Source organism: Pelodiscus sinensis, chromosome 27 (genome assembly GCF_052426305.1).
Source record: "Pelodiscus sinensis isolate ZL-2025 chromosome 27, ASM5242630v1, whole genome shotgun sequence".
Taxonomy (NCBI): domain Eukaryota; kingdom Metazoa; phylum Chordata; order Testudines; family Trionychidae; genus Pelodiscus; species Pelodiscus sinensis.
The window spans coordinates 9078795-9093218 of record NC_143078.1 but is presented as its reverse complement, the minus strand read 5'-3'; the positions used below and the strand labels follow the sequence as shown (position 1 = coordinate 9093218).

At 53.2% G+C, this 14424-nt stretch overlaps 1 protein-coding gene and 1 long non-coding RNA gene across 11 annotated transcripts in view; one reads left to right on the top strand and one right to left on the bottom strand.

Annotated features, from left to right (window-relative positions):
* SOX13 (SRY-box transcription factor 13) overlaps window positions 1-8987 on the top strand; it is a 95155-nt gene extending 86168 nt beyond the window's left edge. For 9 of the 10 annotated variants that reach the window (XM_075910107.2, XM_075910105.2, XM_089773689.1 and 6 more), the window contains 2 exons: window positions 4021-4237; window positions 5856-8987. In XM_075910107.2, coding sequence (XP_075766222.2) covers window positions 4021-4237; window positions 5856-6135 — 497 coding nt within the window. In that variant the 3' untranslated portion in view covers window positions 6136-8987. The remainder of the gene's footprint in view (window positions 1-4020; window positions 4238-5855) is intronic. The other variant, XM_089773690.1, reaches the window with a different exon arrangement.
* LOC142820886 (uncharacterized) lies at window positions 5260-8057 on the bottom strand. Its single transcript, XR_012897846.2, has 2 exons — window positions 7219-8057; window positions 5260-6743 (listed from the first exon to the last, which is right to left on the bottom strand). It is a non-coding gene; the product is annotated as an uncharacterized LOC142820886 (long non-coding RNA).
* Window positions 8988-14424: the final 5437 nt, after the last annotated feature.

Sequence of the window (14424 nt, the reverse complement as noted above, 5' to 3'; positions counted from 1 at the left end):
ATTGACAAAGATTCTCCCACTAAAGAATCACTATGTTAGGATCTGTTCTGTTACTTATGGCAACCCACAGCATTTGGGGGTGTCAAGAACGGCCACTTTGTGGTGGGCTAGCTGCTAACATAGTGTAATTACGTAGCTTTAAATAACTGGAGAGGTTCTTGTTTTGACAGCCTGTATTCATTTTTGCTCTAGAAGCACACATTTAGCAGATGTGGACAAGGCTATGTTTGTATCTACAAGCATGAAGCTAATATTTGCCATGCGTACCTTCTGGCTGCCTGGCTAGTCCTGGAGATCTATGCATGAGATACTGCTATGGGCGTGCGGCCCTTTGGCTAAACAGAGGAGTGTGAGTCCTAACTCCTGGGTTCTTTTTCAGCTCCGGCTCTGAATAGCTGTAAGACCTGGGGCCAGTCACGTAACACCGCTGTGCCTCAGTTTCCCAGGGTTATAACATTCGCTATTGCCCAGGGGAGCTGTCGGATTTAATCAAGTGCTTTAAGTGGGTGGAACGTGCCACGCAAGTGTGCATTCGCTCTGTTACGTGCGTGTGCAGGAGTGTTAGCCTAAGACACAGACCATCGATGCTATGCTGTTTGCACCACTAGGGGCTACTCCCAAAACACTTGTTCTCCCTATTCCCAGGACTGCCAGGGATTGGGGGAAACTTGCCCTTCCAGTACAGCCATATAAACCTCACGCTGCCCTGGAAGATTAGTGTGTGTCCAGGGGAACCAATCCACAGCTGCAAGGCAATGAAAAACAGCTGACAGTCGAGAGACAGAACCCAGGTTCTCTGGCTCCACAACCTGTCTGTCCCACCCTCCAACACTCAAACCACTTCTGCCTCTGCTCTGTTACTTTTCATGTCACAAAGCAATTGGAGGGCTCCAAAAGGAGGGGGCCGGATCTCTGCTGCCTGTAGAGTCATTTCCACAGGCACAAACTGGTGGCTTTCAAATCCAACTCCTTTGTACGGGTGTAAACAATTGTACAAGGCCCAGGGCAAGGGAGAATCCAGCGGAGAGCAGACACAAGATATGTGGGAGAAATAGGTGTAGTGTAAAAGGCCTGCCTGCTTCCTGTAACTGAAGGTGGTGCCCTGGGCTCATGGGGCGGGAGAGAAAGAATCACAGCGCACTAGAAGTGGAAGGGCCTTCGAGAAATCATTGAGTCCAGTCCCCTGCCCTCACAGCAGGACCAAGTGCCATAGACCATACTTGACAGATGTCTGTCTCACCTTAAAGGGCAAGTCTGAGCGGGTGATTTGCCAGGAGTGTGGCTCTCCTACTCTGACCTTGTCCTTCAGACTTGGGCTCTGTGAAGCAGGTGCAATCAAAGCTCCTAGGCGGGTCAGATGTGCATGTCTGTGTATCCCTAGCATCCTTGCTGTTCCTCTCCTGGCACTAGGGACATGAAAGCATCTGGGACACAAGGGCAGGGGAAAGAAGAGGCATCGGATTTAATGTTTGACTTTCTCGCTCGGAACAGGGATCTGTGTTGTGTCTGAACTTCTATCTGAACCATCTTATCCTGCGGCCTGATCCAAAGGCCCCCTGTTCATTTTCTGGGGTGCAGGCCCCGTTCCCGTGAGGTTCTCCTTTTCTCTCCTCCGGCTCCTTCCCCAGACGTCCCGGTTGTGCATGGCCTTCTCTTTCGTGCTGGCCTGCGCTCTGTGCGCCGCTCCCTCTTTTGCCTGCCTGCTCTGGACCCTGGCAGGGATGACAATAAAGGTCAGCGAGCCGGGGGAATTCGAGTCACATGGCAGGACGGTCTATTTTAGCTGCAGCACCTGCTTCCCATACCTTTTGTGAGGAAAAGAATCAAAAGCGCAGGACAGAGAGGTGACAGGAAAGGTCAGTAGCAAGGGGATGGGAGGAGGCAGGCATTCTTCATAACAGGTGGACTGGCTGTTAACAATGGCCTGGATCATCACATTTAAATGGGAGCAGGCTCCATAGAACAGCCTTGCATTCCTCTCCACCCTTGATATCCTGTGTCCCCTGAGACTGCATTGAGGCTTGGCATACCTCTCAGCACCTGCCAATCGAGGACAATGACCTGCACTAGTCGCCTGAGCTGGGTGATGCCTCTTGCTTTCAGATGTTGTCCTATGCAAATGACATTTTCTTCCCCTGCCTCTATGACCCCTGCGTATTGTTAGCACAGTAGCTCTTAGAGACCCTGAGGGAGGCCTTGTCTACGTGGCAAAGTTGCGTCAATTTAATTTAAATTGGTTCAGTTACACGGGTGCAGATTCTTGTGTGGACTCTTGTTTTGCCTTAAGGCTCATTTATTTTTGGTTTAACTAAGGTCACATCTCCATTTGCCGCACCAGAGATCGATCTTCTGGCATTCGATTTAGAGGGTCTAGTTAAGACCCGCTAATTCGAACACTGAGCATGCCCCTTGTTTGCACTGGTGCTCCTCGATTTGCATTCACTCCTGTCCACCTCCTGCTGCGAAGACGGCACCTAGCTTGACGTAAGGTATGTCAACTCCAGCTATGTTTTTTACACACAACTGGAGTTGCGTCCCTTAAACCAATCTTCTGGGACTAGTATAGACCTGACCTCAGGCTAACTAGGAATGGATTTAAGGTAAATGAAAAAACTCACTTTTATACCAGAAAAAGTGTCCACTTAGAGGTTCTGTGGATCTCTCTCTCTTTCACACAGACAGATAGATAGATAGAACGAACCAGCAAAGCTTTTTCCCCATAGACAAGATCAAAGTGATGTACCAAGGTCATATGTGCAGGCTGCAAAGCCAGGAACTGAACCCCCATCTCCTGAGTCTCCATTGGGAGCCTTAACCCTAACGAAAGCTTTCTCCAAAGAAGAATTAGTTTGTCATCTAAACTCGGAAAATCCTAGGAAAGTGGAGACACTTTATTATAGACTGTTAATTTTACAGGCCCTCCAGTAAAATTGAAAGTGGGGAATGCTGTGTGCAAAGTATTCTCTCCATTTTACAGATGCACAAACTGAGGCGGTGGAACATTATGACTTGCCTAAGGCGCTAGAGCGGGGATGGGCAACCACGAATAGTGGGTGAGCCACATTAGTGGCCCTCCTTCACTTCAGTGGGTGGCAGCACTATGGCCCCCCATCTGTCTCCCCACCCCCATGTACCTCTTGCACATGGGAGCACCGGAGCCTGTACTTACCTGCTCCCCCCTCCCTTCCAGCACTTTCAGAGCATGCGAATTGCCTGATTCCCGTTCCATCGCTGCTCCCCCCCAAAGCTGGAATGCCTTGAACAGCTGAAGTGCAGGGCTCTGGTGGCCTGGTGCACAAGAGGGGAGTGGGAGAGGGGTCCACAAGCTGCAGTGTGCCCACCATTACTCTAGAGAGATTTGGAAAGAGAACATAGGGCTGTCTTACTCACAGCCCGTTGCTTGGGCCACTCTCCATCGTTTTTTGAAGGCAAGAACCAATACTGTGGCAAGCTAAATCACTGAAGCTCCTGGATTCTTTTCCAAGCTCTGACAGACTCACTGGGCAGCCTTGAGCCAAATAAATTTCTCAACATTCAGTGCCTTGGTTTTCCCTATCTGTAAAATGGGGCATGTTGACAAGGATTCGTTAATGTGTGTGAAGCCTTGGGAACACTCCAAAAGTGTCTCTCATCCAGGGAGCCACTTTGTTGTTGTTCAAGCCCAGAAGTGGAAAGAAGAAACATCTTTGTTGTTCCTTTTGCTGCTCTGGGAGCCTTATCAGATGCCTTCCTTCCTCCGCCTGTCCCATGCAGGTTTAGGAGAAAGGGTTTTAAAAGTGCAACACGCCGTCATGCAACATCGATGTCGCGTCCACTCCAGGGGCAGGCCATTAGTGTACAACAGCCTACGACTGCTACCAGCTAACACAATTATTCTTCCAGCTCAAGTGATAGAGACCCATGCTGTGGCTTGGGAGGACCTGGGTTTTGTTCCCACTAGTGGCCATGGGTGGTGGGGAGTTTCAGAGGGCACACGTAACAGCTCTGTGACTCTCCCTGCCTTGCTTTCTCTCTCCCCAGGGTCCCGGTGGAAGTCGATGACGAACCAAGAGAAGCAGCCCTACTACGAGGAGCAGGCACGGCTGAGCCGGCAGCACCTGGAGAAGTACCCCGACTACAAATATAAGCCCCGGCCCAAACGCACCTGCATTGTGGAGGGGAAGCGGCTGCGCGTGGGCGAGTACAAGGCGCTGATGAGGAACAGGCGGCAAGACACCAGGCAGGGTTTCTTGATAGCGTGAGGCTTCCATCTCTTTTGGTCACCGTATGTCTGCGATCCTCCCCCAACACACAAGTGCCTTTGTAGCTGCCAGAGGCTGAACTGGAGCTAACTCTGTTAGCTAACCCCTCTCTTCTGGGAGCATAGTCCTGCTGATCTGAACCCCACTGTGATTTCAACAGGAAGCAGTATTGCTCTTCATTTCCTGTCCTAAACTTCTGTGCACCAATGATTACCGAGGTCAGAATATGTCCAGGGCAGTGGGGAACTATAGGATTTCCCACTAGGCATTCTGTTACATACCTTGGTCCCTAAGACCTTGTTTTGGGTGTATTGGGGCTACAACCCCACATCCTTATGTCTAGGGTTGCCAGGTGTCTGGTATTGACCCGGACAGTCCGGTATTTTTGCCTCCTGTCCGGGGGAAAAAATTCAGAAAATACCGGACACCTAAAATGTCCGGTATTTTCTGATTTTTTTTTTTCCCCTGCCAGGAGGCGAAAATACCAGACACCTGGCAACCCTATGACACACTCTGCAACTGGGCCCAGACCTCGGATCCCCCACCGGGTCCCTCCTGGACTCCTGCCAGGTCCCCCTCTTCCCTCCCACTTATCTGGTTCTGTGGGGAGCTGTCTTGTGGCTGGAGCAGAAAAATAAGATGGCTGCCGACAAAAAAGCCTCCTCTTAAAGGGGTCTCTTTTTTTTTCTCAATAACTTTGGTCTCCTCCTTTTTTTTTTTTCTCAACATAATTTTGTTCCCAGTGTTTTTTTTGGGGGGGTGAGGGATGTTTGGTATTTTTGTTTAAACCATCTGGCAACCCTGCTCATGTCTCAGAAGCTCAGAGGAGACTCCCCACTAGCTGTTAGCCGTATGGGTGCTGTGACACAGAGCTGAGGCCGTCCAGTAGAGGGCAGTGGTGCACAGCTAGCCGCGTCATTGCATTGAATCCATCGCTGTACGCGGTAGCGAAGAGTCAGGGAGTTATTCAGTATTGCAAGGGGTTGGGGCCCAAAAAGAGCAGAAGGAAGAGAGAATCCCCAGTAAAGCTGGCCAATAATTTTTCCAGCCAACTGTTTTTTAATGCAAAATGTTTTCCATTTAAAATATTCCTTTTTTTCACAAAGTTTCTATTTTCTGAGGCAAATTTTGGATTTTTTCCTCCCCAAACTGTACACTTTGAAAATTGAAATATTTCGGTTCAGCAAGGCCACTGTTGGGCCTCATGGGAGATGTAGTTCGGTTTCCCCTATGAGTAGGGCTCCTCAGCCAGATTACAGCTCCCATGATGCAACTGCCTCCGCTCACCATGAGGGGAGACCAAGGTGCATCATGGCAGACGTCGTCTGGAATGCGAGCCTATCCTCTAGAAGAGAATAGGGCCACGAGACAACAGAACTACACCTCCCATGAGACACTAGGGCAGCCTTTCCTAACTGAAGTATTTCTGCATATGGCCACAATATTTTTTTTCCACTGAAAACTCTTAATTTTCTGTTGAAAATGTCCCTTAATTTCCACCCCTCACTTTCACTGGACTTGTCCAAGCACGTGCATGCGTGGGTGGAGGGGAGAGTCCATTTCTCAGCCAGCCCGAATGCTCAGGGTTGGTGATGGTGATCTCCTCCTTTGCAGGCCGCAGGGCAGTCAGATGCAGGCGTCTTCATCAGAGGTCCTGTACCAGAGGCCGGTGGGCATGCAGCTGGCACCCCCGCTGATGGAGCACTACCTGCCCCGCAGCATGGACCCCAACATGCCCGTCATCGTCAACACACGCAGCCTCAAGTCGCACGAGGCTGATGGCGATGAGGACAGGCACTCGGTGGCAGACGGCGAGATGTACCGGTACAGCGAGGATGAGGACTCTGAGGGCGAGGACAAGAGTGACGGGGAGCTGGTGGTGCTCACGGACTGAGCAGAGGACAGGGGTCGGGTGGGGTGAGCGAGTGCGAAGGGCGGGGCAGCATCAGATTTCGCGGTGTGGGACTGGAACGAAAGAGTGGACCGAGCAGGCAGGAGGTGGGAATGGGTGTGGAAAATCTGCCGTCACAGCATGGCTCCCTGGTCTAGGAAGTGACCAGACTCACGTGGCCCCGCTTGCAAACCTCTCTGCATGCAGAGCCCTTTGCCGCAGGGCCGCCCTTGCCCCCCAACTGGCGTGGCCTGCCGGGCTGTGCCGGATGCGTGTGGGACAACAGGAAGTGCACGCGCCAATGCACGCGGCATGGGAAGAACCCCGGGCTCGTTCTCAGGCCAGCTGGGAGAGGTGCGGTGCCGTGCATCTCCCCCAGCAGCAGCCGGGATGATGCCTGGCATGAGCAGCTCCTGACGTCTGCAGGGGAGAGATGCCTGGCCCCAAACGCTGGCTCAAAGGGGAGAGGATGCAGGTCTAGCACGGCTGGGTGAAGGGCTTGGGTTTAAAGCCTGGCTTGTGGGAAAGGTGATGGCTGGTGGATGTGGAGGAACCCAGCTCCCCTGGGCTGAGCCATGTTGTGCTCCGGGGCTGTGCGCGGACAGCCAGACCTGCGGGGGCGAAACCACAGAAGAGAGGAGATGCAGGTAGGGTTGAGCCGCCGCAGTGGGGAGGATCGCTACCTCCTGCTGGCTAGGGAACCAGCCCACTTCCCGCCCCCCCCCCAGCACTGCAGGTCCGTGCTCGCTCCGGGAGAAGGCTTAGCGCCTGGGGCTCGGAGCAGTTGGCCAGGAGTCCAAGTGAGCTACCAACAGCCCAGACAGGCAACGCCTCCTGAGTCTCTCTCGCAGCTGAGCTAACCGGGCATGTGGGGGTGTAGGACGGAGGCTGGACACTTAATCCCCCTATTCCCCCCCATGCACACCAGTGTTACAAATGCATGTGCTGCTGGGCAGGCTTGGCAGGGGTTAAGAGAGACCAGACCCCAGCGGCTGGGCAGACCTTTGTCCATTGTCTTCCTGCCGCCCCCCTCCCAGCCCCCTCTCCCGGAAAGCTCTTGTGCAGCCAGCTGAGGAGAATCCTCACCTGTTCTGGGCCCGGCCAGCTGCAGCAACACAGTCCCCGCCATTCAGCCAGGCTCTCGGGGGCCTGTTGGCGTCTCTGCAGCAAATGTCCGGGTGGAACACTTGTTCCTCATTCAGTCAGAGTTCCGGCCCATCCTGCCCTCGCCCCCCGCTCCGGCCTTTCTCTCGTCCCCCCTCGCGCTCTCAGCCCTGCCAGTAAATTCCCACGGAGCCATTTTTAGCTCTCGCCTTGCATGAGTAAGAGCCAAGGTCTCCGAGGAGCCTTTTGTACTCCCGACAGCTCTGGCCTAGTTTGTAAATAAAGCTGCTGCCCGTTGCCTTGCAGCGGCGTAGCAGGGCACGCTGCTGCCGGGGAACAGAGCCCCCGCCTGTCCCAGCAGGGCCACATTGGCTAACGGAGCCTATACCAGACAGGGACCCTTGGGTTGGGATTCCCCTGCGGCTCCCCCTCACTGAACCCCGTTGGCTTCTGGAGCCGATGCTGCTCTCCGGGCTCTCCTACAGCTTTGCAAATCTATTTGCGCCAACAGCCGCTGCCAGCTCCTGTTGCCACCAAACATACCAGCTGTGCTCCCTTCAGCTCCCTCCTGCCTGGAGCATGCATGGTACAAGTGAGGCCTCAGGGCTGCCAGGCAGGTCCTAGCGTGGGACCCTGGCTCTCCCTGGTGGCAGGAGCCGACACAGCATCCAGAACAAGCCAGCAGTCCACAGGCCTATCCAGGGAGCTAGCCCTGGCCTAGAGGAAGGAGAGAGGCTGTTCAGAGCAAGCTCTCTCCACTCTCAGAGCTGGGCTGCTCCTTGCCTGCAGATTCCTTCACCAGCCTGGCTCAGGCTGCTGCGGGAGTGAAAAGCCCCGCACCCAGGCTGCTAACAGCTAGAGATGCTGGAGGTTCCCTCGGCCTGTCCTGGGGATGGAGGCGAGAGGAGCCTACGCTCTCTGCCCCCTGATCTGACGGTGGCCGATGTGCAAAGACATCCCCTTGGGTTGTCCACCTCGTGCGCCGCCCTGCTCACCAATCTCCCGTCCCCCCCCGGCATTTCCACTAGAGGAGCGCCGCCCACGGAGGTTGATGGGGGACATGCGACTTGTGGGAAAGAGCTGCCCGAGGTCGCATGGGTATAGCTGGTTGCCTGTGTGGCACAAGTACTGGCCCAGTGGCCTGCATCAGTATTGCTGCATTGAATCTGCAGGACCTCTGTGGCTCTGTCCCTCTTTCTTCTTGTTTTCTCACCTGCTGCTGTCCTTGTTGCAATTGCTGTCCCCTTGGCGCAGCGCTCCCCTGCTGGCCTGGGGCCCGAGCCCCGTTCCTGGCTTGGTCTTGCTTCCTCAGAACCTCTAATCCCAGGTGGTCTGGTTTTCCTTTGGCAGTGTAGCACCTTCCAGGTAGGGGCATCCGTTGGCTGAGCTTAGAGGGCTGCCGAGGTTAGCAAGGCTGGGAGGAGGAGGGCCTCTCTAGAGTTCTGTCCAGTAGCCCGCTGCATTGATGCGGGCGGGGGGCCATCCCCCTGGCCTCGAGCCTAATGTAGGCTCAGCGCTGGTCGCTGAGTCAGAAATCAGTGTGTGTGCATGCGAGAGCGTGAATAGTGGTCCCCGGATGGGGGGCAGAACCTAGCAATTTGGGAACTGAGGGGATGTGTGTGCGTGCCTGTAGGCTGAACCTTGCGACAACCTCAAAGGCCCAGTGGCATTTCTGTCCACTCCCTGTAGCCCTGTCAGCACTCGCCCAACCTGTGCTGGCTTTCCCAGGGCAGGGCTCAGCTCATCTAGGAGGTCCTTTCTCAGTTATTTAGTAGCCCTGCCCCACCCCTGGGCTCCAGGTTCGTGGGACTAGGGGAGAAGGGAAGGGGTCTGTACAGGCAGGGATGCCGCTGGAAATAGGAATCGCCCCCCCGTTTTGTAAATGTGCCCCAGATGTGCCGAGGTGACCAGCTGGCTTTTTTTTTTATGACTGTAAATATAGATAGAGCTTTATTTTGTTAATAAGACGATGAGTAATTTAACCTGTATATTTCACGTACCTGTTTACAACGGTGGGGTTTTGTTTTTTGGTTTTCCCCTCTTGACACAATAAAGAGGATGTTTTGGAGCAGAGTTCTGGACTCGTCTGCTTTGGGGAACAGATTGCAGTGGGGGGGGGGGCAGGGATGCCGCCTCCCTTCCTGCCCGCCCCTCTTCATGCTCCTTCACTTTCATCCATCTGATAATTTTTTGTTACCTGATGTGCCCTGGCTTGTCTGTCTTTCAGCCCTAGGCTCATACTCTCTGTTGCAGCACTGCTCTCCATGGTGGGTCGTCAGCACTGGGAACAACCTCACACCCTTTGGCTGAGACAGCATCTGCCTCAACCTCCTGAGCTCCACAGCTGTTGGCTGGGAAAAGTCTACATGGTACAGGACAGAGCCCCCCCACTGGAACAGTGCCAGTTATGTAATTGCAAACTCCCGTCCATGGGTGGTGGGGGGAGGCCCAGCTAGGGAAGGCAAACCTCAGCCCCACCCCTTAAACCTGAGGCCACGCCCCTGAAGACAAGCCCCGCCCACCCCAGCCCGATCCTTGCTGGCCACATGGAGGGCTGGGGTTGCCATGCGGCACCCTGGCAGCAACCCCAGCAGCCCGGGTGGCCAGGGCATGTAGACCATTTAAGGAAGCTACTTGCCCATGCTCCTGTCCTTGTCTCTCTGCAGTCTGGCTCCTCCTAGCAACTCCCACCTTTTGCTTCAGCTCTCATTTTCCTTTTCTCCCCACCATGACCCTGGTATCAAGCCTCTAGCTGCAGGCTCACCACCGGTCACCAGCTGAGACAGGGCCAGATTAAGACGTGCTGAGGCTCCGCAGCCTTACCAAACAATGTGTTGTCTTCTAACAAAGGACAATGAAAATAAGAAAAGTTTTAGATTTGCATCGATACCGGTAGCTAGGCAAGGACGCAACTAAAATCTAGCAGTATTTTGTATTTAGAGGCCCTGCTTCATCTGAGGCCCTACGAGGTATCTGATTTAGCTTGTGCATAAATTCAGCCGTGGAGATATTGGCATCCTGCCTCCTTGGTGCATGGCAGTGGTTTCCCCAGACTGCCCTTGTGCTAATGAATCCAACCGCCAGGTGGGTTGGCTTCTTTCCACTGCCTGGCATCTGGCTGCAACGGCCCTGTCGGGTGCTCTCTTGCAGGAGATGCCTGATATGAGGTACCTGAGGTTTTGCACTATGACCCCTCCTTGGCTGGTGCCCCGCAAGCCTGCTCTTGGCTTATAGGCTACTGTTGGCTCACGGCAAGTTTTTGCTGTTCAAAAAGAGGTTGTTTGTTAGTAAGTGAAATTAGCCCCTCCCGGGCTCCCACCCCTACAAATCTGGGCATGCCACGCACTTTGGAAATGAATGCAACCCAAACGCTATGGCCCCCTGCCCTCTAGTGCCTGTGAAGGGAACAGCAGCTGTTTACTGAGTTTCACTTGTTCCTGCTTGTGTGTTTGTTACACAAAGTGGGTCTGACACATGAAAGCCAAGGAAAAGGAGGGGTGGCAGCGGGGGAAGAAGCCTTTCTTTCATGGAGAGACTGGACTCCTTTCAGACTGCTGAGCTGTGGCATAGTCGAAGAAGCCAATTATTGTGGCATAACTGAAGAAAGGGGGAGGCGACAGATCCGTTCGTAAGGAGGGAGAGGATGTAGAAAATTGGGGTATAGGGCCACACACAGCCCCTGGCTGGGGGGGGGAGTTAATGGGGAGGCACACACAGCCCCTGCTAGGAGAGGGAGACTGGAGGCATCTCGAACGGGTGGGAGAGAGTAGGCAAGGTAGGCAGAGCCTCTGATGGCGGCTGGGGAGAGGGAAGGAGAGGCATGCAGGGCGTGGGCAAGGGAGAATAGCCTTCCTGGTACATGCACTAGCCACAGCCCCGCGTGAGCCCCAGAAAAGGGGGCAAACAGTCTCCAAGAGGGAGCCCCCACATATGCACAGCTGAGCCAGAGAGGAACCCACAGCTGGGGCCACGCCTATGGAAGCTGTCCCATGCACCACTGTCACGCCTTCACTGTGTGTGGTGAGGGAGAGCACAGAGGCGGCATGGGGTGCCCCTTCTAGCCCAGTGGCTGGGGTGTTTGTTTGTAAGGCAGATTCAAATCCCCCTTATGTGTAAAGGGGCATAGCCGCTGCTGTAGGGAGTTGCTCTCTGACTCCGGAGAGGGGGTTGGCTTGTCCATGGACGTGGTTCCAATTGCCTTAGCTATCAGCTGAGCCAAACAGGCTGTGTCAGCCTGCCTATAGCTCAGATGCTAAGCTGCTCACTGGGGATGCAGGCAGTGTGAGTTTGAGTCCCTCCTGCAGAGTGGGTGGTGATGCCTTTTGAAGGAGCAACCTGGAAAAAAAACCCATCCTGTTGAAGCTATTCTCCTTCAGTTAAGTACCACTCAGGCAGCACAAACAGCTGGTAGCCCAGTGGTTACATTACTGGTTTGAAATGTGAGTGATATGAGTTCAAATCCCACAGTAGTTAGCACTGCCTTTTGAAGAGGCTGCTCGCTAGCTTTCCTGTTGATGCTGTTCCACTTTGCTTAACTATTTAGAGCTGGGGCACCTGGAAAAGTAGGATCACTCTTTAGTGGTTGGGTGGGAGAGGTTGGGTGTTTCCTGATTCAAATCCTGCATGTGCAAGTTTTCTCTCTCCTCCTTATGACACCCTTTTAGATACCTGAAAACAGCTATCATGTCCCACCCCCCTCCCCACCCTCAATCTTTTCTAAACTTAACAAACCCAATTCTTTCAGCCTTCCCCCATAGGTCATGTTCTCTAGACCTTTAATCATTTTTGTGGCTCTTCTCTGGACCCTCTCCAATTTCTCTACATCTTTCTTGAAATGCGGTGCCCAGAACTGGACACAGTACTCCAACTGAGGCCTAACTAGAGCAGAGTAGAGCAGAAGAATGACTTCTCGTGTCTTGCTCACAACACACTCGTTAATGCAGCCCAGAATCACCTTTGCTTTTTTTGCAACAGCATGTTCTATTGCACCCTCGGGTGGGGGAAAACAAAAGCTGGAGACAATACAGCAAAAGTTGGATGGTCCCGAAATTCATCCCTTTGGCTTTATACATAAGATACAAGGAGCTTAGCCATTATGGGGGAGTATGCAAAAGGAAGCCCCGTGCCCCATGTTGCTATTTGGCCGGTTGAGTGTGGCTAGTTGGCTTGAATAATGTGACTAGTTCACTTTATAGCCCCTATAGTGGCTACTGCTTCAGACCTGGTGGGACACCCTGGCTGTAGAGGGCTAGTTGTTTTCAAAGCATTGCATGACAGCACACATCGCCAACCCTGGCACCTTAGAGACTAACAAACGTCTATAGAATCGTGAGCTTTCCTGGGCAAACCCCACTTCATCAGATGAACTGGACTGGAAATAAAAGAAAACAAGACATAGATCTGTATAACAGCAGAAATACCTGTCAGTTGGAAGACCCGTGTTAATGAGGCTCATTAAGTGGGCCAGATGTGTCCCAGTCACAGCTTGTGATGTGGAAATGCAGATGTTAAAGGAAGGAAAAACTGGTTACAATTTTATCATTTATATTAGAATTTTCACAGTATGGTTACTAAGTGGAACAGCTTCAAGGGCAGAGAGCGAGAGAAAAACTCCCTAGCCTAGTAATTAATTCTATACATGGGACATAGGAGAGTCTCATTCCACTTCTAATCTGTAGGACACAGTGGGGGGGGGGCTTGTCCCTCCCAGGAAGGTTGGAGGGGGTGGGTTAGTAGAGCATCAAGCATGACAGACCCGCTGGCCATTACTACAGCTATAAAAGTCTGCTCTATTTTGGGCATAGCATGCCCCATTGGAAGCAACAACCCACATTTGAGCCACTCAGCATCTCCATGGCAGTGTGGACACTCTCTAGTGCAAGAAAGCTCTGCTGGCCACTTTAGCCATAGGGCTTTCTTGTGCAAGAACCGCCTGCCACACGTCCACACTGACCTCTTGCGCAAGAGGGCTTACACCTGATAGAAAAGAGCATAGCTCTTGCACAAGCAGCCCTCTCTTACCACGCTTTACTGCAAATCTTCTTGCGCAAGAGTAGGTGGGCAGTGTGGACGCTCTGCGAAAGAACGGCCATTCTTGCACACTAACCCGCCAGTGTAGACATAGCCTCTGTGTTTTCGCCTTCCTCTAGCCTGATAGTTAATTAAATATCAAGAGAACGTGAGCAGCTTTCCCCCTCCGACTTTCCTAGTAGCTTAGTCCTTAGGCCATTAAACCCAGGTAGGAAAGACCTGGGATTGAGTTCCTACTCCCCCATCCAGGTCTCTGAGGCGACTATCCTCCCCTCTCCTTGGCGTGCCTGACTGAGCACAGCCCCCTGAGAACCCAGGTGGGCTGTGGGAGACCCGGGGTCCAAGTCTCTGTGATGCCAAGCAACACAGGGCTCCAGAACAGCTCTCCTGCATCCCCTCAGAACTGGGCTGTTGGCTACAACAGCTGGGAGGAGCTGTTTTCCAAAAGAAAAGGCCCCTGGTCTGCATGGGGTATCTCACCCCAGAAGGCAGGTTCATAAGAACGACCATATTGGGGTCAGACCAAAGATCCATCTGGCCCAATATCCTGTCTCTGACGGGCCAATGCCAGGTGCCCCAGAGAGAGTGAACACAACACGTAATCATCACATGATCCCTCTGCTGTCATCCATTTCCAGTCTCTGACAAACCACCCTGGCCACCTACCCACCCTGGCCAATAGCTATTGATGGACCTAACCTATATGAAATTATCTAGTTGTTTTTTGAACCCTGTTAAAGTTCTGGTCTTCACAACATCCTCTGGCAAGGAGTTCCACAGGTTGGCTGTGCTCTAGGTGAAGAAAAATGTCCTTTTATTTGTTTTAAACCTGCTGCCTATTCACAGCTGAGCAGCAGCAGACACCTCTCCCTGCCCTGTCAGCCAAGCACTGAGCACCCAGAGCAGGAACCAGGCACCCAAACAGCATTGCAGTTGTGGCCCTAAGCCCCCCTTCCCTCTGCATTTTGCTCCTGCCTTCTTTTGGGGAGCTCCCTGCACTGCATGCTGGCTGGCCTAAGCCAACGCAGCGAGCCCTGAGCCTCACAGCCCCATTCTGCTGACTTAGGTGGATGCTAGAATTGTTTTTTTAGCTCTCCCGCTACGCCGCATGGGGAGCAGAGCGTCCAACTCCGGGCTAATTCCAGAGGGGGCGTGCGT